Consider the following 23,260-nt stretch of genomic DNA (forward strand, 5'->3'; position numbering starts at 1 on the left):
AGCCTCATGGTCTTTGAAGCCCACCTGGCTCTGCTTCCTGAACTGTGGCTGGGGAGCCAAGTGCTAGGCCAGCCTGCCCCTGCTGGACCCCGATGTTTGGGGGTCAGTGGGGAGGACAAGCAGGAGGACCGCGGGGCAGTCCGAGGAGTGCGGGCACGCGGCGTGTGTGCACTCAGGTGCTCTCAGGTGCACATGCCTGTCACCTCGTCCCACAGCAGCCGCAGGGAAGAGCGAAAGTTGCCCGGCTCAGCCTCAGGCGGGATGGAGACTTGAGATGCCCATGTGTCTGGGAGTAGGGGCAGTGGGGCCTCTCGCCAGTGGGTCAGCCCCAGACCCAGCCTCTGTCCAAGGCCTCCCTCCGCCTCGTGCAGTGCAGCCACCCACCACAGCCCTGCCCAGGACGGTCCTTCCAGCTGCCAGAGGGCATGAGGGCCACGGGGAGCTGGCTCCGTCCTGCTGCAGCAGCTCCTGACTCGGCCCCTCCCACAGGCCATCCCCCTCCCCCGCAGCTGCCCCAGGGCTGGCAGGGTACAGGGCGGCTCCCTGTCACTGTCGCTGGTTTGCACTTTGGGCAGATGCACCCCTGACCTTCACACAGGAGCCGGGGCTCCCTGCAGGATGAGGGCAGGCTCCCCGGCAGGTGCCGGAGCCCCCACCCAACAACAGCGGCACCCCAGCCAAGAAAGGCGAGGCACATCAGCACAGGATGCAGGGGCCGTGCCCCCGCCTGGCCAGCCTCCTACCTGCAGGTCCCCAGGGGGCTCCCAGAGGGCCTGAGGAAGCCTGAGGACCAGGGCCACCTTCACCGCAGGGCCACCCAGAGGGCTCCCTGCGAACCCCAGTCCTCAGATGCCCCAGCCAGGACAGGCCCTGCAAGGCCCTGTTGTCGCCACCCCTGGGCCCTCACCACAGGCCTTGTCCATGACACTCCAGCTGGTGGACAGATGGCCAGAGCCAAGGACGAGCACAAGGTGACCTTGCACAGGGGCCAGCCCCAACCCAGAGCACTGGGAATTCCACAGGGACACATGTGACCTTTACCTGGACTTGGATTCACTGCAGAAATGGAAGTTCTAAAGAAAAACTTTAATGTCATTTAAAATCTTAGTCACAATATCCTTGCTGGCCCTGTAGGTCACCTCCTGCTGGCAGCCCTCCTGTCAGAACAGGGCGCCCCTGGGTACTCAGGGCCTTTCTGTCTCACCAGGGGACAGGAGGGTGTGGGCGGGCGGTGGCCCTCAGTCACCCCCACTGAGGGCTGTGGCCATCCTTTATCACTGAGCCTGGGTGTGGCCGGCCACGGGTGCCCAGCAGGTGGGAGGCATGGTGGCCAGGGGCCGGGCTCAGGCTGGCACGCGGCCCCTGAGTCTGCCTCCAGGACTTGTCCTTGGAAGGTGTGCTCTTCCTTTGGCAGTGTCCCCAGCTGGGGACTGTGGGGCCCTTGGGACATCCCACTGTGCACCTGCAGGGCTGCTTTCTAGCTGGGGCTGAGATGCCACGGGCTGGCTCTCCAGTCACCGGCTGCCGCCTACACGTCGGTCTCCACCCGTAGCCGCTCCATCCTGCGCACGTTGCCCTCCACGGCCACACGGCTGGTGATGCAGCGGGCAAGGTCCTCGGGGAACCAGCCCGTCTCTCCGTCCCGCAGCCTCTCTCCATAGAGCCACCCTGACACAGACGGAGCGGGGCGCTGAGAGGCAGCCTGGGCCCCGGGCCCCCCACTGAGAGGTGCCTGTCCCATTCCACAGGTGCATTCTGGGCCCTGGCTGAGCGGGGGCCCCAGGAGAGCAGGCCCCCCCCCCCCCACCTAGGGCACGGAGTGACAGCTCCTTTCCACCCGTGGCCTGGGGACAGAGTCCTCCCATTGACCCAGTCCTGCCTGGAGGGAGGCGGCCACAGCAGTACCCCTGCGCCCCGCGGCCCCAGCCACAGCACGTGTCCCTGTGTCCTCGTGGCCGCCCGCGCTCACCCGCCTCCTCCTCCATGACGAGGACCACGTCCGCCTGCTGCAGGGTGATCTCGTCCGCCTCCTTTGCGAAGTAGGCCTTGGTGACCTCCACCTGGGGCAGCTCTGGTGGGCAGAGGGCATCAGTGGCCAGGGAGTCCAGGCGAGGCTGAAGCAGGACTCCCCACTCCCACCAACAGTGCCGCCAGGAGTCCCAGCACATGGACGGGGAGCATCCCCGGGCCACCACAGGCCCTCCAGAGGCTGAACAGACTCCGCCTAGGCCAAAGCACCCAGCGCGTGCAGAGGCGCTCTCTCCCCCGAGGGACAGGGCAGTGCCAGGGGGCTGCCAGCCTGCTCTGTGGCCTCAGTTCCCCAAGTTATGGGGTCAGGCAAGGCCTCCTGCAGGGGTGAGCGGGAGACGGAGCTGGGTCTGTGCGCTCAGGTGCACACACAAACGCACACACGCGCACGGGCGTGAACACGCACACACACACACCTGGGCATGCTGCCACAGGGCGGTGTGGTGTGCACCACGGGCCGGATGGGCCTCTCCTTCCTCAGCTGGCTCCCCCCAGGGCCAAGCTCTGCTCACCTCCTTTGTTGGTAAGGCCCTTCCACTGCTTCTCCTTGTAGGTAAGCGCTGTGATCCACCGGGCCCGGTCACTTCTGGAGGCCAGAGAGTGCCAGTGAGGCCTGCTTCCTCCCTTCTACGAGGTGCCACGAGCCCCCGTGTGGTGCCAGTGCCTGTTCTGTGCTGGCCACCCAAGTGCTGACCTGCCCCACTGTCCCCAGCTCACTGGGCTCCAGCTCTGGCCGTCCACCTCACTGCTCCATGACAGGTGCTCCTGCCTCAGCCTTTGCAGGGCTGGGCCCCCTACTGAGCATTCCTGCCCCGCTCCTTGGGATTTTGACCTAAATGTCACCTTGTCAATAAGAGGCCTCCTCACCAACCTCACCCAGGCCCATCCCTGCCTGCTTTCCCCTTATCCACCCCTCCTGGTCACTGGACAGTTCATCTGCTGATGCGCCCTCCCGGGAACACAAGCACCGTGTGGCGGGCTGTGCGTTTTGTTCAGGGCTCTGCACCGGGGAAACGCCCGTGTGTGGACCTCATGCCGCCCCCTCCCAGGGAGACCCTCCCATCTTACGCGGAGTCTGAGGACAGTAGGATCTGCTCCTGGCGCCCCTCACTGTTACGCAGCAGGGTCACCTGGAAGGGGTGTGGCACGGAGGAGCTGCGGTTGCCGCCCCCGGGGAGAGAAGGCTCCGAGGGCTCCAGCTTCCTGACCTGGATGTGGTCCAATTGGGCATAATCCTGGACCACGTAGCTGTCCTCGCTGTGGGACACAGGCGTCAGAAGGCTCCCTACTAGAGCTGGGGTCAGGCTGCCCACAGGCACTCCTGAGAGCTGCCTCCCTCCCAAGCCCACAGTGAGAGACCGCAGCTTTGGAGTCCTCCCCATGGCCTGGTCGGCCGCCCAGGCTGGCAGGAAGAAGCCCTACCCACGGGCAGGAGCCAGTGGCAAGAAGTACAAGTCTTGAGACCAGGGCACAGGGCTGTTCCCCGTCTTGCCACTCTGTCACGTGGCAAGAAGTACAAGTCTTGAGACCAGGGCACAGGGCTGTGCCCCGACCCTCCCGGCCCCGCCCATTCCCCAGGTCCCCCTCTTCTTGGTCCTCTCACCCTGCCCATTCCCTAGACCCCAGGCTCCTGGCCAGACCCACCTCCTCTTCTTGGTGACAACCAGGACATCACTGAACAGGAACAGGTAGCAGGTTGGCCGGCTGGCGATTTTCCTGAAAAGCCCAGTTTCCTCCAGCAGGAAGAGCTCCCCACGCTTCAGTAGCCAGCGGGAGGCGGAGATCAGGGGGAGGGACTGGGGACAGAGAGGACAGATGAGCAGGACCCTTTGGGGGGACAAGACGGGCGGTGTGGAATGGGGGGCAATCCCTGTCTGAAAACTGGCTGACCAGCTGGCTGGCCCCCACAGGGCGAGATGTACCTGGGCCTGGGATAAAGGTGCTGTCCTGGGCCTGGGCCCTGACCCTGCCTGCAGCCCTGGACAGTCCTGGGTAGCCTCCAGTCAGGCCCACAGGCTCACTTGGCACTGCCCAGTGTTCCACCTGAGCTGGGGACAGAGCCCAGCCCAGGGAATGGCACTGGGCATTGATGCAGATTCTGTGCCCCCTGGGAATGAGACCTGGTCGGGCCACATGCTAGCACCTGGGGCCTGTCCTGACCCTGACTAGAACAGCTCCCTCCAACCCTGGGGCCGGGGCCACGTTGGGTGGAGGGGCATGGGCACCAAAGGATCCAAATAAAAGGGGGCAGGAGATGGCGCTCTGCTGGCTGGGCCCTGCTCCTGGGCTGGCAGTCAAGGCCACTCCCACCTCCTGCCCAAATGGTCTCCTGCTGGACACCCACAGAAGCCCCAGCTCCTCCCACCTGTGGACACCCACAGAAGCCCAGCACCTCTTCCTTTGGGCCTTTGCCATGCTGGCCCCTACCTGGACAGCCTGCCCCCACCAAGCCTAGACCAGACCGGGTGGGGATGAGAGCCCCACCCAGGGTCAGCTAGGCCTATGACCAGGCCCTTGCTGAGGCTGGGTGTGCCGTGCCCCAAACGTGAGAGGACTCGGAGCTGAGCACAGGAAGGGCACGGGGGCAGCAGTGGGTGGCCCTTGCCCAACACCTCCTCCATGAGGCCCACCCCAACCACCCCAGGAGCCTCCTGCCCTGGGCACGACCTCTGAGGCTCCACTGCATGACCCTGACCTGGGTGGCCCGTGACTTGTCACCCAAGCCAGGATACCTCTGAATGAACAAGGTGGACTGGACACCAGGACTGAAGACCCACACAGGTCCACTTTGGGGGATGGCTGCTGAGGCTGTGGGTGCTCAGGGGTGCTCAGTGGAGGCTAAGGCTGAGCCCTGCCTGCGGGGAGGGCACTGAGGGTTGCCCAGGCCCAGGATGGGACATCTGTCCCTTTCCCAGAGTGTAATCCCCGTGGGACACAGATCTGGGCTGGCCTCAGGTCACCCCTGCCCCTTGGTCCTCAGTGAGGCCCTCCCTGGCCCAGGATGAGCCGGAGGCCAGGCCTGTTGCCTGCTGCTTGCGTTAGTCCCCTGGGGCTGGAGCCCGCCCCTGTGTGCACAGGCCAGAGGGGCCCATTTCCACTCTGCCTGGGCAGGGGTCCTGAGCTGAGGGGAGGGCCGTAAGGGGCCTGCTCTGGCCCCAGGCCTCCTCAGCAGGCGCCCCAAGGCTTCTCGCCAGCTCAGGCCCCAAGGTGGGAGCCCTGACTGAGACGGAGACAGCGGGGAGAGGGGTGGGGTGGGCAGTGGCCGGGGGCCTGGGCCGGCCCAGCACCCACCTTGACCTTGCTGAAGTCCAGCTGCGTGTGCAGCGTGTACATCTGCTCCGTACGCTCCATGGTGTGGGCCCCCTCATTGCACTTCCTCACCAGCTGCAGGCGTGGGCAGGCCGTGAGCAGGCGGGGCAGGTGCTGCCCACCACGCCTGGCTCTGCGGCTCTTGATGCCGGCCCTCCCCTTCTGGTGGTGCGGGTGGGCCTGGTTCGTCCTGTGGTCTTGCTGACTGTGAGTCCCACGGCTCCAGGCCTTGGTTTCTCCATCAAGACCACGGAAAGCTTGGGATGGATGACCCGCACCCTCCCTGCCCAGGGTCTGTGCCACCAGGTGGAGCGGGGCAGAGCTGGGCAGTGCACGCCTCCCTGCCCGGCCCCCTCACCTTGCTGATGGCCTTCAGTGCACGGCTGGCCGCCTTGTACCTTTCAGGGTGGCCTTGGGTCTTGAGGCAGAGTGTCTGAGGAACACACCAGACACCAGGCAGAGTGTGTGAGGTGCTGAGGCCCTTCTGGGAGGCCTGCAGGAGGGGGGCTCCCCCATTCCATTCTGGGTGGGCTGCAGGGGGGTCGAGGGCCCCAGAGGGTCCCTGCGGATGGACACAGCCCCTGGGGCTCAGCCAGGCCAGGCTGATGAGAATGGAAGCTGGAACCCCACCCAAGCCACCTCCCCCTAGCCTGGGGAGCGGCCCCTGGAGGCCCGGCAGCCCCGTGTCTACGCCACTTGAGGCCACCTCCGAGCCTCCCGAGCAGCCGTGGGCTCAGCTGGGTACTGCGGGGTGTGCTCGCTGGTGCACGTGGGCGCTCCAGGGGTGGTGGCAATTGCACACTCACGTCCGTCAGGAGCGGCAGCCGGGTCACCCGCTGCATGGGGAGGATGAGGAAGGAGATCATGGGCAGACCCCCGCAGGCCGGCTGCTTCTCGATCTCCCGCAGGACCGCGCGGAAGGCGGCGTTGCTGCTTCTGCAATAGAAGACACAGCGGTCCCTCCAGCTGCTGGCGGAAAGCTGGCGGTCCGTGTGGGGTCGGCGGCCACTCACGTCAGCCTCTGCAGGGTGCGCTGCTGGTAGACCTCGTTGGAGCAGTAGGCCACGTAGGGGTGGAAGTGCTGCTCTGCGTGCTCTTCCAGGATGTCACTGATGTCCTCCACGCACACCTGCGCCTTGTGCCGCTGCTCCAGGGCCTCGAAGAACCTTCAAGGGAGGCAGGGCGGAGGGCGTCGGGGGATGGCTGCCAGGTGCGCACAGGAACACAGACATGCGCACGCACACAGGTGTGCACACGCGTGCCGCCCAGCAGGCCGGAGGCCAAGCCTGACGGGGCCTGGGGTGGGAGGAAGCAGGCTGCCCGGCAGCGCGCAGGCCTCCCTAGCGCGTGGCCCTGGGCCTGCCCCTGGGAACCAGCTCTGGGACAGAGGCACTGCGCCTAGCCCCCCAGCACACAGAGGGGCTGCCCTGGAGCCTGGAGGGACAGGTAGGCCCCGGCCAGCCAAGCTCCCTAACTTGGCCGGAGGCCACTTGGGAGCTGGGCACGTGAGGCGTCCAAGTCCACCTGCCTGCAAGGAGCCGCATCCTGTTCTGAGTGGGCAGCTAGGCCAGAGCAGGGGGCAAGCCCAGGCTCCTGAACGACTCCTTGGAGGTGACCCCCAGGCCCCGACCTCCAGGAGGAGACTCTGGCCCATGGCCACGACAGGTGAGCTAATCTGCCACCAGCTGGCCCATGGCCCACCCGGTTCTGCTGGATCTGTGACGGCTGTCTGGCGTGTGGGCCTCCAGTCCACCCTTCGGATGCTCACAGAGCCAGACCCTGAGCCGGTCCACTTCTCCCCGCCCTGGCCAAGGAGGTGGGGCGTCCTCCCACACCAGACCTCCGTTCCCCTGAGGACCCCCTTCCTGGTTGAATGTGGGCCGGCCAGACCCTCCATTCACACAGGGGCCTCCCTTCCTCTGGGCAGGAATCATGAGGAGCCTCTCGCCATGGGAGCCGGGCAGACAGGACAATGGCTCAGGAGTGGACAGCCTGGACGAGTGGGTGGTGAACACGTCCACTAGGCTGGGAGGCTGAGTCCAAGGTTTCAGAGAAGTCTGGGAGAGACGGCCATCAGACAGTGACCCCAAAGAGTGCCGATTCCCAGGAGAGGCTACAGTGAGTGGCTGGGGGAGGTGGCCGGGGAGTCCCATCCCAGCAACGGCCAATCCGAAGCCCTCCAGAGACCAGAAGTAAATACAACACCGCTCAACACAGAGGGGGCTGCACTGGGGGACAGGAGACTGCGTGGGGGTGGGGGTCACACTGGGGAGGGGCAGCTGCCACCCAACCTTCCCTCCCCCTCTGCCAAGTCAGGGCTGGTTCCCACAGCAGTCACTGACACTCTACAGGAAGCCCCTGTCTCCAGGGACAGGACAGTCCCCTGTGCTCTGACCCCGCAGCCCTGAAGCTTCTTGTTGGGGGAGGGTACCCACAGGCAGCAGACTGCGTGGGGCTCATAAGGGCCGGGCTAATTCTGACTTGAAGGAGTCAGCAGCCATTTTCCAAGGGCCCAGCTGGAACCACACAACCTGCCATCTCATCCAGCCCACACAGGCCCAGCAGGCACCAGGCCGGTCAGGCCCACAAGGCTGAGGGGCAAGGAGCAGGAGGCCCAGGGTCTCCTGGGGCATCGTGGCCAGGGGGACAGAGTCTGAGGGACTGGATGCAGGCACGCATGCAGGCCTCACGGACCTGCACCTCTGTGGCCGGCCCTCCCCACCGCGGGCCCTGCAACCAGAGCCCAGCCCGGCCACCAGACACTTCTGGGCAGAACCCGACCTGGGGCTGCAACTTGAGGCTGCGCTGGCCGGTGAGCGCCGTGGGCACTGCTGCTGTGTTGGGCAGGCCCCTGGCACCCACTCCCATGATACCTTCCACGCCCAGCGCTGGGGTGGGGACGGCCACCCCGTGGACCCAGGCTGTGTCCCTGGGTGCTCCACCTGTTGAGAAAGTCTAGGACGCCCACATCCCGGTGCTCAACCTGTCCTCACGGTCAGCTCTCGGTGGCCTCAAGGGCCCATGGAGGTTGTCATCCTCCATCCCAGACAGCAGCTGTCCCAAAACTGTCCCACACACAGGATGCAGGCCAGGCTTAAACAGCCTGCAGAGAGCATCCCAGTGGTGACCAGCTAGGGCACGGTGGACCCAGGGGGACGCAGGCCCGGAGGCCGGTGGGGAGGGTGAGCGGGGCTCACTTCTGACTGGCGCCCAGCACGTCCAGGATGTTGGAGAAGAGGTGGTGGTGCTCCGTCTGGGTCATGGTGGCCCGCAGCTCCGAGGACTGCAGGAACTCTGCCACCAGGACACCCAGGCTGTGCAGGTAGGAGAACTCGGAGGTGAGGATCTCGAAGATGGCCTGCAGAGAGACCGACGGTCAGCTGCCGCCCACAGCAGGGGGCCACCAAGGCCGGACAGGTGGGTGGGGCCCTGGCTGGCACCATGGGTGTGGCCGTCAGAATGGCCTTCCCGAGTTGTGAGTGACCTCCCTGGGTCTGCCTTTGGGCTACTTGTGAGCTGCAGGAGAACAGGCAAGGGCCCCTGTCCTCGTCCGAGACGGGGACAGGATAGTCCCCGGATACCGCCTGAGGATGCATGAGGTGACCCAAGGGGCTGACTGTGCCTGGCCTGGGAGGTGGCCCGTGGGTGGGTGGACATCCCCGTGGCTCTCCCCCAGGGTGTCGTGCAGCCACGCGTGGCCGGGCAGCACCCTCTGCTTAGCAGCCCTTGCCTGTGGCCTTACCTCCTGCCTTTTGCGCTCCTCCGTGGACAGCCTGTCCAGCAGGCCCGACTCCACCACCTGAGGGGCACAGGCATGGGGAGGGGCTGTGCATCCTGGAAGTTGGAGCCAAAGTCCCCCTTTCTGTCCTACCCACAGCCAATGTGGGGTCAGAGCAGTCCAGAGCAGGCAGGAGCCTGGACAGTCACCCCATCAAGACACCTACGCCTCCTGTGTGCCTTGGGGTAGCCCCCGAGCAACCAGGGTGACCAGAGGGATAGGTCAGGTGGGCAAGCTGGGGAGAGTGCAGGGCCCCTGTGGAGGGGCAGCACGGGGGCAGGACAGGCAGGTGGGTGACGTGGGGCCACAGTGGTGGCACTGCAGGGGCGCTCCGCCCTCAGGGCCATGGCTGGCGGCTGCCTCGGCTGGAGTGTGCTTCCCTCAAGTCACGGCACACCCTGTCCCTGCAAGCGTGCCAGGACAGGCCAGCCTGCCACCCCTCCTGGGGTGCCGCCTCTGCATGCGCTCCGCCCACGGGGCTGGCAGAGGCCATCGCAGCGCCAGGGCCCCACGCCACCTCCTCCCAAGCCTGGGTCTGGATGTCCGCAGTGTGGCGGGAGGTTGCTCACACTCGACCCCACAGGGGAGTAAAGCGCACTCCTGGACATTTCCGTCTGCCTCGCCCCTGTGCTGGGCCCTCCCTGGGGTTCCCTTGGCAGGCAATGCATGGAGGGTCCCTGCCGCAGGGGTGGCAGACAGAGTCCCACTGTTCTGAGATGAAGGGAAGCCAGGCCCACCCGCCCACTGCCCATCGTGCCCAGGGCCCTCGAGCCTGTCCAGCACCAGCGGTGCCCCCCACCCTCGTGCACCAGCATCGCTTCCCAGCCCTGCTCTCCAGTGAGCCCACAGCCCAGTAGGGCAGGGACGTCATGTGGGCAGGGAGGGGCGGCCTGGCCCTGCAGCCCCTCCCCGCCGCCTTCTTACCAGCCCCTGCCGTGCTCACCCGGCAGGAGGGCTGGGAGGGGGCCCTGCACCCACAGTGCCCTGCAAGTCAGCCTGAACAGGGATGCCCGTCACACGCACGGCGACAAGCTCACGTGTCCCCAGGGCTTTCCTCCCCAGGGACCACCCTCAAGGTGCCCCTCATGGGAAGGACAGCCCAGGCAGGCCTGGCACTGGCAGGGGCTTTGGGGAAGCAGCTCCAACTGCCTGTGAGGACCTGGCCATCACAGGCTGGACAGGAAAGCACCCTGGGTCCTGCTGCAGCCGCCCTGCCAGCCTCAGCCTGCCCTGGCCCTACCTCTGGGAGCTGGCTCCAGGTGACCTGGGCAGGTCGGTAACTCTTGACCACAATGGTGGCGTCCACCTTCTGTGTCCCCTCGGGGCTGGAGGGCTCATCCAGCAGATCCTCGTCAGACTCGTGGTTGGTGTTCAGGCCCCGCTCCCGGATCTCCTGGTAGAACCCGGGGTCTGGAGAGGGGAGCAGAGTCACCCCCATGCCTGGGGGCTTGGGGCAGGCCAAGCCCTCCCGGGCCCCCAGTTCCCTTGAGAGCATTAGGTAGTGCAGGCCCCCGGGACAGGCTTCCCCCTGGCCAGCCGGCTCCCGTGCTGAGTGTGGCCAGCGAGGAGGCAGGTGGCAGCCTCGTGCAGAATGTGGCACCTCCAGGCCAGGGGTCAGCAGACAAATCAGAGGCCTGCCGGGGTCAGCTGTGCGTGCCCAGGGGTGGGCAGGCTGGGCTTGAGGTGCAGTTCCCAGGACCAGGCCACACTGCAAGTCCCACCTGGGCCAGGCTGCGCATCAACCCTACCCTGAGACCCGGGTGCTGTTGCTACTCTCCTGGGGACAATCTCTCCTGAGAGGTGATCACACCGGAGGCCCAGGTCCCTGCTCTCAGGCTGTGGCCATCCACAAAGCTTCCAGGGGCTGGGGGGAGGGGCGGGGAAATTCCTGGTGGGGGAACTTTGAGCAGAGGCTGGGTCTGGGGCCTGAGCCCCTATCTTTGCTGGGCTTCACTGTCTCTGCAGTGACACCATCACCCTCCCTCCTGGGCCCTGACATCTGCCAGGCTCCCCTCCCACCTGGAAGATTCCAGGCAGAGCACAGTGGGCAGGAGTCTGTGCCTGTTAGGGCTAGTGCCTTCTGATCTGGCCAGGTGGGGTGCGTGGGTGAGTGTGGGGGCTCTGTTTGTTCCCTGTCCCTGGGGTCACATGAAAAGGAGTCTAAGAGAACTTCCTGGGTCCATCAGAGCTGCACAGTCAGATCAGCCCCCGGGACCTCAGTCCCTGGCCTGGAACATCCTCTGAGCCATCAAACCATAGCCACCCCACAACCCGGCCTAGGAAAGCCCAGTGAGACTGGCTTCTGGGAGCCACTTACCATCCTTGAAGGAGCCCTTGTGTGCACGTTTCCGTCCCAGAGTCCTCTGTGCCAGAGACAGAAACACCAGCAGTCAGCAGGGAAGAGGGAGGTGTGGGTCTACGCTGACTCTGCTCGGGGACCCAGACTCAGGGCAAGACTGAAGGCCAAGCAACCAAGCAGAGGCCTGGACAGGCAGGAAGGCCCAGGGCAGGTGAGGCAGGGGACTGAGGCTGGCCCGGTCCAGGAGGACTGCATGGAGGAAGAGCTGAGCTAGTCTCTGCTAGGGAGAGTGGGGTGGGGATGCTGGAGTCCAGGGAGGCTTGGGGGGAAGCCGAGGTGGGCAGGTGTGGCTGGCAGAGGGCAGAGAAGGGGCGGCAGGGTGGGAGCTGCCTCATCCCCAGGCCTTGGAGATGAGGATCTGGTGTGGCAGGAAGAGTAAGGACTGGAATTGCCAGGGCCCCAGAAGCCGCAGTGGGGATGGCAGAGGTGGCTGGGGGACGGGGCTCTTAGGGAGTACCTGCCCTCTGCCCACTCAGAGCCCACACTTCTGGCTGGGACACAGAGTTTGGCTGGTGCACTGGTTCCAGGAACACCAGCTGGTTTCTGGGCTCTCAGAACTGGTTGGGGCCTGAAAATTCCCCTTACAGGCCAGGGTGGGGGTGCTCCCAGCCATTCCTGGCCTGCTCCCTCCCCACCCCGGTCTCTCCAGTCCCTCCTTCTGTCCTCCTGGGCCCCATAGCCCCTACCAGTCCTTGGGGCCACACTGCACCTCCTGTGCCCAGGGAACTGCAAGGAGGGGCCGTGCCTGTGGCCCAGCTGGGAGCCCCAGCAGTGAGGGGTCCTCAGGAAGTGAGTCTGGGTGTGGGGCCACAGAGGGCAGGTGAAGCAGCCCCGGAGGCGAGGCCTGGAGGGCCCCATTCTGGCCCCTGGGTAGAGCAACCCATGCAGAGGCCCCGCAGGGTCTGGGCATCCTGGAGGCACAGCAGGGTGGCCGTGAAGGAGCAGGAGGACCTGACTAGTCACCATGGGCCCCAGTGGGCTGTGCTGTGTGCTGGGGCCACTGCTCTGACAGGCGGTCTTGGCTTCTGGGGCGCAGCTCAGGGTCGGGGCAGGAGCCTGGATGCAGGAGGCAGCTGGGAGCAGATGCCCCTGAGCGAACGTGCCCTTCCCAGGGACACTGAGCCCGCTCCTGGCACCCAGGCGCAGGCTCTCTGGAGCATGCCACAGAGGGAGGGCTGTCCTCTCACTGACACGTGGGTGCCAAGGCCCAGGAACTTGTTCTACTTGCTCGGGGCCACACAGCCACAGAGCCCCGCCCCAGGACGTTCAAAAAGGTCTGTCTGTCCCCAAGCCTGGGTCCACTTCTGGACAAGTTCGAGCAAAGCACCCAGAACAGGCAGACACCTCTGTCCCACAGAGGGAAGGGTCCTGAGTCGGCAAGACTCAGAAAAAGAGAAGCCCCTGCCGGATCCTGCCCACTGGGTGAGCAGACCAAGCAGCCGGGCTGCGGGCTCTGAAGGCCTTCAGAGCCAGGTCCTGGCCAGGGGCAGCTCTCCCAGAACATGCCTCCTGCTCTGTGGCTACCTGCAACAAAGGCCTGGTCCTCCAGCCATGGGGGGGACGATGACACGAGGGGCAAGGAATATGGGTCCAGAAGCCCCATTGGGTGCCTCTGTCCTCTTGGCTGCAGTGACCTGAGCAGCCTGGCCTGAGCAGGGAAGCGAGCACTGCCGGCCCAGCCCCAGGGCCACAGAGACAGGTGGGGCGGGCACTCAGCAGTGGTTGGGCTTCTCCCACGCTGCAGGCAGATGGGCGCCTGCCCACTGGCCCTTCTGAGCCTGTTGGGGCCTCTCAGGCAGCCTGAGCCAGGAGGGTCACTGCTGCAAAGCCATCAGCCGAGCAGGCGGGTCCCTTCTGGGCCTCTGCTGTCCATTCGGGTGGGAGTAGGGATGCTGCAGCCTGAGACCTGGCAAAACTCCCAGCTTCCGGAGCCTCCGCTGCCTGACAGGACAGGACGCTCACACCGAGGGCCTGGCTGTGGGCCTGATCATGGGCCCGGCTCAATGAACTTGGGGGGTCACGAAACGGCAGATCGGTGACTCAGGTATAGATGCAGACGAGGGAGACTGAGAGGGTCAGGCCACCTTCCTGCCCGGGGGCTCCTGAGCCCTGAGTACCGCCCATGCCCACCACCCAGGGGGCAGTCCCCTACCTTATTTTTGGCTGGGCACCGGGCAGGAGGCTGGCTGGACTCCTCGGACAGAGCCTGGAGCTTGGGGCTGAGCAGCAGGGGCTCCCCCTTGCTGCGGGGCATCTCCGGGCCCTGCATGGCCGCCCGGTAGGATCGGTTTCGCAGGTTTCGCTTCAGCAGTGCCCCAGAGCCTGTGTCCATGTCCATGTCATCCAAGGAAAAGTTGGGGGCTGAGAAGAGCTGGGGATCCCTCCGGGAGGCCTCCTTGCTGAGTACTGCTGCCCCGAAGCTCTGGTGACGGGCCGGGGTCTTGGCCTTGCTGGCCACGGCCAAGTTCCTGGGGATCATCTGCTGGGTGCCCATCTTGAGGGCTGCAGGGCTCTGTGTGCTTAGGACGATGTTCCGGGGTTCCTTGTCCCCTGGGGGTGACGAGGCCTCAGGCTCGAAGGCGGCATTGACCCTGGACCTCAGGGAGCCCCGGACTATGGGGAGCCTGGAGGCGGGGTTGCCGTTGGCGTCCAGCTGCAGCTCCGAGTGGAAGCGGTGTTCCAGTAGCTTCTCCTCCAAGGAGCCGTCTGAGTGCCGCTGGGACATGCTGGGTGGCCGCAGGTCCTGGGTAGAGGCAGAGAAGGGTCACCAGGGCCTCCCCAGGCCCCCGTGGGGGGCAGCCTCATGCACCGACATCTGCCCGGTGTGCCAGAGCCCTGGAGCAGCTCCGGAGGCAGCGGGGGTGCAGGGGACAGTGATGAGGTCAGGGGAGCAGGGCAGGTCACCGGCCAGGCCCAGGCACCGAACTCCCCCAGGGGCCTGCAGGGAGGGTGGGGACAGCCTCGCACCCGCTCCTGCTCAGGGGTTGATCTGAGGAAGGCGGCCAGGCCAGGCTCCACGGTCCAGGATGGACCCTGGACTCACCCTGCTTCCCCCGATGGCAGCAAAAACCAAGCCCTGAGCTGTCACAGTTTGGGTGCATTGGCTCTGGGGACCTGCAGATCAGGACTGGAACCTGGCTCAGGCCTCACTATGCTTGGGACACCTGGTGGCATGGCCATTGGGTCTCCCAGAGCCACATCCACATGGTGAACGGAGGGACTGTTCATCCTGGGACCCTTCCTGAGGCTGCATGGCAGTGACCACAGTCCCTCCTTGCTCAAGGCTCCCGGGACCTGCTGGGGACACAGCACTGGCTGCAGCAGAACCGGGACCTGGGCCCAGGCCTGTGTGACCCTGCCTCTCATGCTGCAGCCACGGCTGGCTGTCCATGAGCCCTGTCCACACAAGGGCCATGGGCTCTGCCCTCCCACATTCCTGACTGCAGAGGGGTGGGCAATCCCAGCTCAGGAGGTGCCAGGTCTGAGTCGGAAGAGGGAGCAGGGCACAGAGCCCTGGGCCTCACCCTGCCTGACGCAGGCCAGGAGCCCTAGGGTGTGCCCTGGGGCACTCTACATACCCGAGCCCCTCTCCAAGCCTGCGTCCTCTCTGGTCACTGACCTGCCGGCCATGGCGCTGGTCCCTCCTCTGGGCATGAGGCAGGGTCGCCCTTCCTGCCCCCTTGGGAATGAGTCCCAAGACCAGCTTTGGCCAGCGAGGAGAGACGCAGTTAGAAGACACACTTTCCTCTCCCGGGCAGAGACTCAGAGCCTGGATGCAGTGACCACAAGCATGTCCAGGAGGAGCCCCAGTGGCCTGAGACCCGTGGCCAAGATGTGCAGTGCCCTGACCGACCCAGGAGAAGCTGGGAAGGAGGAAGGCCTGTGTGGACGCACGGTGCGAGGCTCACCTGAGGGTCGCGCCCATGCAGCCAGGTGGGCCCCTCACTCCCAGGGCAGGCCTCATGGCACCAGCCCCGGGGCCCTGACCATGCCCTCCCTGCACAGGGTGCACGCGCTTCGGGCTGCCCTGCAGAGGCCTGGAAATCCTGTCCTCAGGAGCAAGGGCATGGCCTCTGCCTCAGCTCCATCCGCACAGCGGGCACAGCAGGGGTGTCCCCAGCTGTGGCACTGTGAGGCCTCCACCAACTGGGGTGGGTCCTGTTTAAAATGGGGCCCTGCAGCCGCGAGGCCACTCCAGTGTGACGGGGGCCGCCTTGGGCCCAGGACGCTCACCCTCCACGCTGCACCAACAGCAGGAGGCCACACGAGGCAAGGAAGCTGCTGCCAAGGGGGCTTTGCACGCCCAGAACCTGGAGTGTGCTAAGATCCATTCCCAGAGCCGCCTAGGACGACGGCCTGGTGACGGGCAGGAAGATGAGGCTGGACCACATGCCATGGGGGTAGGCTCTGGGCTCAGAGCTGGGCCACAAGGTCCCCTGCCATCCCCGTGCTGCCCTTGGGGTCCAGCAGCAGCTCTCCTTCCCGAGGGAGCTCACAGCCAGAGGCGCGGGGCTGGGGTGGGCTCCCTGGGCCCCAGGAAGACCACCACTGGCCTGAGAGCCACCGGGTGGGTCCCAGCCCTAGCCCACCCTGTCTGCCCCACCCTGGGGGCTAAGCCTTGGCCAGGATCCCTCCCTGAAGGGCAGTGGGGCAGAGCTGGCCACAGGCTGACGTAGGTCAGTGCTGTCAGAGCGACTGCAGGGCACCAGGAAGCTGGCTGTCCCTTAGAAGACAGCAGGCTTCTCCCAAGGCACAAGTGCTCTGCTTGAGCCACCCAGGAAGGCAGTGCTGCGACCTCTGGGCCCCAGGGAGGGGACGGCGGCCTCGGAGCCCCGGCTGCCCCCGAGGGAGGGCACATTCCTCAGAGCGTCTGACCACCCAGCCGGGACAGCAGCAGCAGGCCTCCCCCAGAGCTGTGACCGGCCCTGATGCATGACGCAGGGCAGAGCTGGGCAGGGCCGTGCGGCCAGCATCACACCCCACGTTAACTTGCTGCGACGCACCCAGGCCGGGAAGAAAGTCCGTTTATTCAGACTGCCATCAGCGCCCGGCGGTCTGTGGCTGGGCGCTCACGCCCTGTGTGCTCCATTCACCCCGGGGCACTCCACACGGCCACAGAGGGGCAGCACCGCAGGGCACACAAGTATCCGCCGGCTTCCTGAGCCGGTGCCCAGCTCTGGCAGGCAGGGCGGCTGCTAGCGGGTGGCACAGTCCCTGACGAGTGGCAGCCTCTCCCAACAGAGGGTAAAGTCCGCTCCAGGTCCAGAAGGTGCCCAGGCGGGAACCTGTCGGGTGAGGCCCTGCTGGCCGTAACCTCCGTTCCCAGCAAGGCAGCCGCGCCCACAGGCCTGGGGCACTGCCTGCCTGGAACCCAGGGCTGAAAGGACAGCAGTGTCCCCAAGGGGTGAGGGCAGCGGTCCCTGCGGCAGGAGTGCTCGGGGCAGGGGCTGCCACGGGCACCCCCTGGCAGTTTGTGCTCTGGTTTCAGCTACCTCAGGGGCATAGGCCGCACCTCCAGAGCCTGCCTGCCCAGAGGCTACTGCACTACTGCCCAGGGGCCGCCACTGTGGGCCCGCACAGGGCGCCGCCTGCAGCTGCCTTGTTCACGACTGCCCCTCCAGCCCGTGCCCCAGCGTCCGGGCCTGCTGCTTCTCGACAGTACAGCCCCCACAAGCAGCAACCACTCCCGGTTCCCACAGACCATCTGGGCTGGGGACTCTGCAGGCCTCCTGGAGATCCGGGGCCGCCCCTGACCACTTCTCAGTGCGCAGGACCCTTGGCCCCAGGCCGCCTCCCACGCTGTGCCAGAGCAGAGCCCAGGCCTGGCCTTAGGAAGCAGGGGGGCAGATCGCTCACGGCTTGAAAACGTCTTTTTTTTGCCTTTGCCTCACCTGTGACTGCATGAGCTCAGAGATTCCCTTGGAGATTATCTTCTTCCAGAATCACGGAGCTTCCTTCCCTTGTCTTTGTTGCTGGCAAGGCATCCCAACACCCTTCCGATTTCTCTTTTTGGAATTGTGACCTGTACTTCTCTCGGTCCTAGCCCCGTGGAGGGTATTGGGACCCCCAAATTCATTTACTGAGTTAGGTACCTGGTAGGACTTCCTATCTGCTTGCTCCTACTCTGGGGTCTGCATGTGGCTTGGTATTATGTTTTGGATAATTTCTTCTACTCTATTTTCTCTTTCAGGGACCCAGGAAGAGCCCCACACACCCTACAGCCACCAAGAGGGTCCCAGCCCAGTCTACCTCACATGCTCACTGACAGCCCCTGGCCTCAGGGGCTGAGCCTCTGCCAGGATCTCTCCCTGAAGGTTAGCAGGGCAGGGCTGGCCACATGCTGACTTAGGTATACCCATTAAAAAGTACTGAAACCTCTGACATTTTCTCCCCCCCTTTTTTTTGTCTTTCACTTTTTTCATCTCTTTGTTCTCCTTTAGGGAGAATCCCCCTACTTAATCTTCCATGTCATTTTCATGTCCTCCAGAGATCTCTCTATTGCCTTCTCATTACTCTTCATTCACAGCAGCCTGTTCTTGTTTTATGGATACAATGTTTTCTATTAGAGGACAGGACCACTTGTTCTTTGGACAGATTTTCTTCTGTTGGCTGGCGGTTGGAGCTGTTCCTGCACACATGCTCTCCTCCTGTGTCTCAGTCCCTGGTTGTCTCAGACTCTCACACTCAAGGCTCTCCTCAAACATCTGCATCAGCTTCTGCTTCTTTTTAGGGAAGAGGCATCAGGCTAGCCGGAGGTAATGTGTTCAGTGCACACACTGGAGAGCACATGATCTGCAGTGCTCTCTGGCACCCAGTCCTATCCCATGTCTGTATCCAGCATCCTCCTCCAGGATGGCCATCTCAGGAGCCAAGAGCTCAGACCCTCCTTTCAGCTGCCTTCTGAGCAGAAGTTGGCCACACAGTCTGCAAAACATATTTCCCAGAGGCCACAAGAGTGACAGAGGCAGATCTGCTCCCCAGCAAAGGCAGCCAGGATTCTCTGAGCAGGGAGCCCCCAGGGAAGCTCTTACAAAGACACATTGTGGCAAAAGCTTCAGGCTGCTTGTCCCTGATTGCCTACACGGCTGTGAGCCCTTGGGGGACAGGAACAACCTCCTGTTCATGCCCTCACAAACAGTGGGGCTCAATCCTGGAATTGATGGGTGAATGTGTGACACTAAAACCTCTGTCCCTTCTATCCTAGCCTCTCAGTCCAGTTGCCCCCACCCTATCTGGCAGGGTGGGGCCTCTCTAGCATCTGTCAATCCAACCCTGATCAGCCCACAATGATGCCCTTGTACTTGGGTAATTCTGCCTGGCCAAGCTTGGGACTTGGAGTCCCACATAATTTAGGGACAGGATTTGGCTTGGTAAACCACAGCACACAGCAAAGAGTTCCATTTGCAGAGTGGCCAGGGGATTGGGGCCAATGGGGGGCAGCTCTGCCCACCAGGGGAGGCTCGGCGATGCCTGGAGACACTGCAGGTGGTCACGAGTCCTGTGGGCTGAGGCAGGGATGCTGTTAGCATCTGCAGTGCCGGGGGCAGCCCCACAACCAGCTGGCACAGGCACTGAGGTGGAGACAGCCCTCATGGTGACTCAGAGGGTCACACTTCAGGTGGGGTGGGGAAGCCCACCCAGTGTGCCCAGCTTTGCACACAGCCTGGCTCAGTCCACAGCACCCAGCTGCCACCCTGTGGCTCCCATCTTTAACTCCACACATCCATAAACCTAGGCCCTGTACCAGACTTGGCTGGTACCCTAGGGATCCCCAGAGGAACAGGATGGAGCAGAGCCCTGACCCTGACCGGTCCCCTGCTGCCCCGGTCACCAGCTATAAAACAGCTGTCCAGATGGTGCCTCTGGTGGCCCTCTCACCCACTCAGTCCAGCCCCTCCTAAACTTCTGGAAGGTGGGTCTCTTCCCTCGGGCAGGTGAAGGACCAGGTGCAGAGAGAACATGAGCTGCCCGGGTCAGCGAGAGCTAGGCAAGGAGCCAGGCCCCACTCTGACCTAGATGGCTGTCTCTGAACCTGGAACCTGGGGAGCAGGGATTCTGGACTCGTCCTCACTGCTGCAGATGGATGGTCACCTGAGCACAGGAGCCGGGCTAAGTCGACAGAAACTGAAACCAAAACCCCAGACGGAGCAGCCGGGCCCCCTCCCAACACAGGCAGGCTGCCGTCCTCAGGGCAGAAGGCCTGGGGCCTCCATGGGCAAGCCGTAGGGACCCCAACGAGCTGCTTCACCTGGGTGCCTCGGTTCATCACCAGGGTGCAGAGGGACTGCCCTCAGGGGCTCACGTGGGCCAGGGAGGACCCCTGTGGAATCAGAGCTCCGCACACCCTGGCAGCAAAGGTTCCCCCAGAGATGTCCAGGTGGAGCGGGCGAGGGAGATGCCTCCAAGTCACCGATACTGTACTCCTTCCAGGAAGTCCCCAGTACCCCCACCTCCCCCCAGGACTAGGGGTGCCTCCTCTCAGCCCACAGCACCTGCTACTGCTCACGTTCTTCTCCAGGCTATGCATATGAGGGGAGCAGGGGCCGTGACTGTCTTGTGCACTTGTCCCCAGAACAGGACCTCTGCAGCTGCCACCCTCCAAGGGATGTGTCTATCATCCCATTTTACAGATGAGAATCCGAGGCTCAGAGGCTTAAGTAGCTTGCCTTAGTTCACACCCAGCAAGGATCTTACCCCAGAGGAAACACACCGGGCACCACACCAGAGCCGACGGGTGGAGAGACAGGGGTGCTGTCTGGGACCCTCCAGCTTGACCCAGCCAGCAGGGCCCACACAAGGCCTGGCCCTGAGTGTCCGCTAGAGCATCCCTAACCCCCACCTTGGTAGTGCCTGGACTGTTTACAAGGACATAAGGAAGAGAGACCTTCCTGGGCCCCAGGTGGGACGCAGAGGCCTCGGGACACCTGACATGGCAGCCACTCCCTGATTCCCCGCCCACCTGTCAGGTGCTGGGCACAGGCCCCTGCACTCACTCAAATCTCAAAAGGGACCTCTGTGCCCATTTTACGGAGGAGGAAATGGAGGCCGGGCAGCTAAGACGGCTTTGTGAGGCCACCCCTCCCCACCTTCCCACCTGGAAGCAGGGCTGACCCTTGGGTGGCTGCCACCAAGGCCGCCAGGGAGGGGACGGGAGGTGGGTTCTTCATTGTTGGGGTCACTCTGAATCGGGCAAAGCGGGTTCGGAGGCCCCCTGCCTCCCGCCCCTTTCCAGCTCTGGTCCGCCTCCCGGGTCGTGCGCCCCGACGCCCGGCCCGACCGCCCTCCCAAGTTTCCCTGTAGTCGGGCAGCGGCGGCTCCGGGGAGCGGGACGCGGGCAGGGCGCGGGCAGCGGCGGCTCCGGGGAGCGGGGCGCGGGCAGGGCGCCGCGCCGGTAGGGTCCGGGCCGGGGCGGCGGGGCGGTGCGCACAGCTGGCGCAGCCCGGGGCGGGGCTCGCGGGGAGCGGCGGGCAGGGCGCGGGGGTCGCGGCCGCCCCGAGGCGCGGCCCCCACTCACCTGCCGAGCTCACCTGCGCCGGGCGGAGGAGCGGCGCGCGGCGGCGGCGCGGCCAGCGTGCGGGCGCCCGGCCTCGGCTCCTCCCCGTCCCGCCCACTTCCTGTGCGGCCGCGGGCGGGCTGCTCGCGGGGCCGTGGCCTCGGCGGGGGCGGGGCGCGCGGGCACCTGCTGGCCGGCGGCAACGTCGAGGCACCTGGCCGGCCTGCGCCCACGTGACGCGCGCGCCGGACTCCCGACCCGCCGAGTCGCCGGCCCGCGCCCGGCCCTCCCGCTGGGAGGCGGGCTTCCGTCCGCGCCGCCTTCCCAACTGCGCGGTCGCCTCCTCCAGGAAGCCTCCCGGGACGGAGGTTGGGGCGGGAACCGGTGGCCGCACGAAGGCCCCGCCCTCGGCCCAGGCCGGCTTCCGGGGCGCCCGGGCACTGGCCTCCGTGCTGGTGAGGCAGCTTCCTCATCCAGCCCTTCAGGAACACCGATGCCCGCGTGTGAAAGCCCGGCCTTCCGGTCCCGGGGCTCCGAGGTCCAGGGCAGAGCCTTCAGCAGCGCCACAGCACAAGGTGCAGGAATCTGCTCCCCGGGCTGGCCGGGCCGCCCTGTCCTGAGAAGGGCCATTAAGAGCCCTGGAGGTTGGGTGGGGACCCAGTACTGGGTCCCAGGGTCCCAGCAGGAGCTAAGCCCTCAGGTGGAGGTAACAGGCCAGACGAGAGGCTGGGGCAGGTGGGGACCAGGCTGGACGGAGCATGGGGCTAGTCCCATCCTGAGAGTGGCAGGAGCCTCTGGGGACCAGCACTGGGGCCATGTGACCAGACCTGGCGTGTCTGGAAGCAGAGGGAGACAGCCTGGCTGCCCTGCCCCTGCTTGTCCCCTCAGGCTGGGAGGCTTACCACCTGTGAAGTCAGATGGTTACCTTGTCCCTGTTGTCACGTTTTCAGTCACTCTGGATATGACATTGCATCCAGATTCTTTGTCACCTTCAAGATACTTCATTCTGCCCAAATCCCCCTCAAAATATGGTCATCAGAGCAGACCCAGTACCACACTAGGCTAAGGGAGAACACTCATTCCTCTCTTTCGGATTCTATACCTCTATTAATATAGCCACCTCCTGCTGTGGCTCTTACCTGTGCCCAGCCCACAGCACAGAGCCCAGGGCCCTGTGTGTGGCAGGGGCACAGTGAGGGCCTGGTGACACACAGATAGGACCTGAAGTCGCAGGACAGCCGAGGAGCTGCCAGGTGTGCCAGTCTGTTTCTGACCTGTTCTTTAGGAGAGGCTGTTGCTGAGGATCCGATTCGAATGCTTTGGCTGGGCTTCCACACAGTCCTGCACTGTCCCCAGGCCTTGGTGTGGTCAGTAAGCAGGGCACTGCTTGGCCAGAGCTGGCCAGAGCCCTGACCTTCCCACTGACCAGTACTGGCCCCTATGTGCTTGCTACCCCAGGCCCTTGGGGCTCATGCTCGGTGTTTTCTTAGGGGTCCTGGTTTGAGGTGTGGCCTTGCCTGTCACTCCACTGTCCCGCCCACTCCCTGGCCCTGTACTGGCCTTCCCATCCCCCACTCCCCAACGGCTGCACTGAGGCTGGAGTCGCTTGGGTTTCCGTAGTTCCCCGTACGTGGTTGTCCCCTGGGCATGACGAAGCCTGGCCACCAGCCCTGCTGGAAGGAGAGGAGGGGCCGAGACTCACCTACTGGGTTCCCTGGGCCCTGGAGCAACCTTGGTGACCCTTCACTTTAGGCAGCTCCTGGGAAAGGCTGGTGGCTGCTGCCCCCTGGTGGTCATCATGGGTACTGCTTCCTCAAGACCCAGCCTGCAGGAGGGAACTGGGGATTAGGTTGTCTTGGAGCATCCTGACCAGTGGGGAAGCTGAGGCCAACTGGAGACAGAGGCCAGATGGAGCAACGAAGCCTGGTGGGGATGCTGAGGCCTGGAGGGGAGGCCAAGGCCTAGGAGGGAGACTGAGGCCTGGCCCCTGCCCTCTGGTACTGTCCTGTGGAACCTTCCTTCAGAACTCTATTCAGTCCCTGAGGGTTGCCCCACCTTGTGCCACTGGCCATTCACGCTCCCACGGGCTCCTCAGCCACCCTGAGTGGGCTCTGCCTCCAGACTGGGCCCCCGCTGGCTCCCCATGGGTCAGAGACAGTGGTGCATGGTGGAATCACACACCTGCCGCTTACAAGGACCTGCCCAAGAGGCCGAACCCAGAGGAGCTGCGCCATCTGCTGGGAGGACCCGGGAAATGACCAGGGACTCTTCCAGACTGACAGAAAAGTGCATG

General features: G+C 64.7%; 1 protein-coding gene across 2 annotated transcripts; it reads right to left on the bottom strand.

The window, feature by feature from the left end:
* Positions 1–1,065: 1,065 nt before the first annotated feature.
* On the bottom strand, positions 1,066–21,165 carry Arhgef16 (Rho guanine nucleotide exchange factor 16). 2 transcript variants are annotated; one of them, XM_047558920.1, is made up of 15 exons: positions 21,002–21,165; positions 13,627–14,217; positions 11,433–11,478; positions 10,356–10,525; positions 9,080–9,136; positions 8,535–8,695; positions 6,351–6,503; positions 6,144–6,273; positions 5,696–5,770; positions 5,320–5,412; positions 3,673–3,824; positions 3,097–3,285; positions 2,541–2,614; positions 1,970–2,071; positions 1,066–1,668 (listed from the first exon to the last, which is right to left on the bottom strand). In XM_047558920.1, the coding sequence occupies exons 2-15, from the start codon at positions 14,197–14,199 to the stop codon at positions 1,529–1,531; spliced, it is 2,115 nt and encodes a 704-aa protein (XP_047414876.1). In that variant the 5' UTR covers positions 14,200–14,217; positions 21,002–21,165; the 3' UTR covers positions 1,066–1,528. The 2 variants fall into 2 exon arrangements, with proteins under 2 accessions (XP_047414876.1, XP_047414868.1); XM_047558912.1 differs by having other exon boundaries at positions 20,989–21,165.
* Positions 21,166–23,260: the final 2,095 nt, after the last annotated feature.

Source organism: Sciurus carolinensis, chromosome 1, assembly GCF_902686445.1.
Source record: "Sciurus carolinensis chromosome 1, mSciCar1.2, whole genome shotgun sequence".
Taxonomy (NCBI): Eukaryota; Metazoa; Chordata; class Mammalia; order Rodentia; family Sciuridae; genus Sciurus; species Sciurus carolinensis.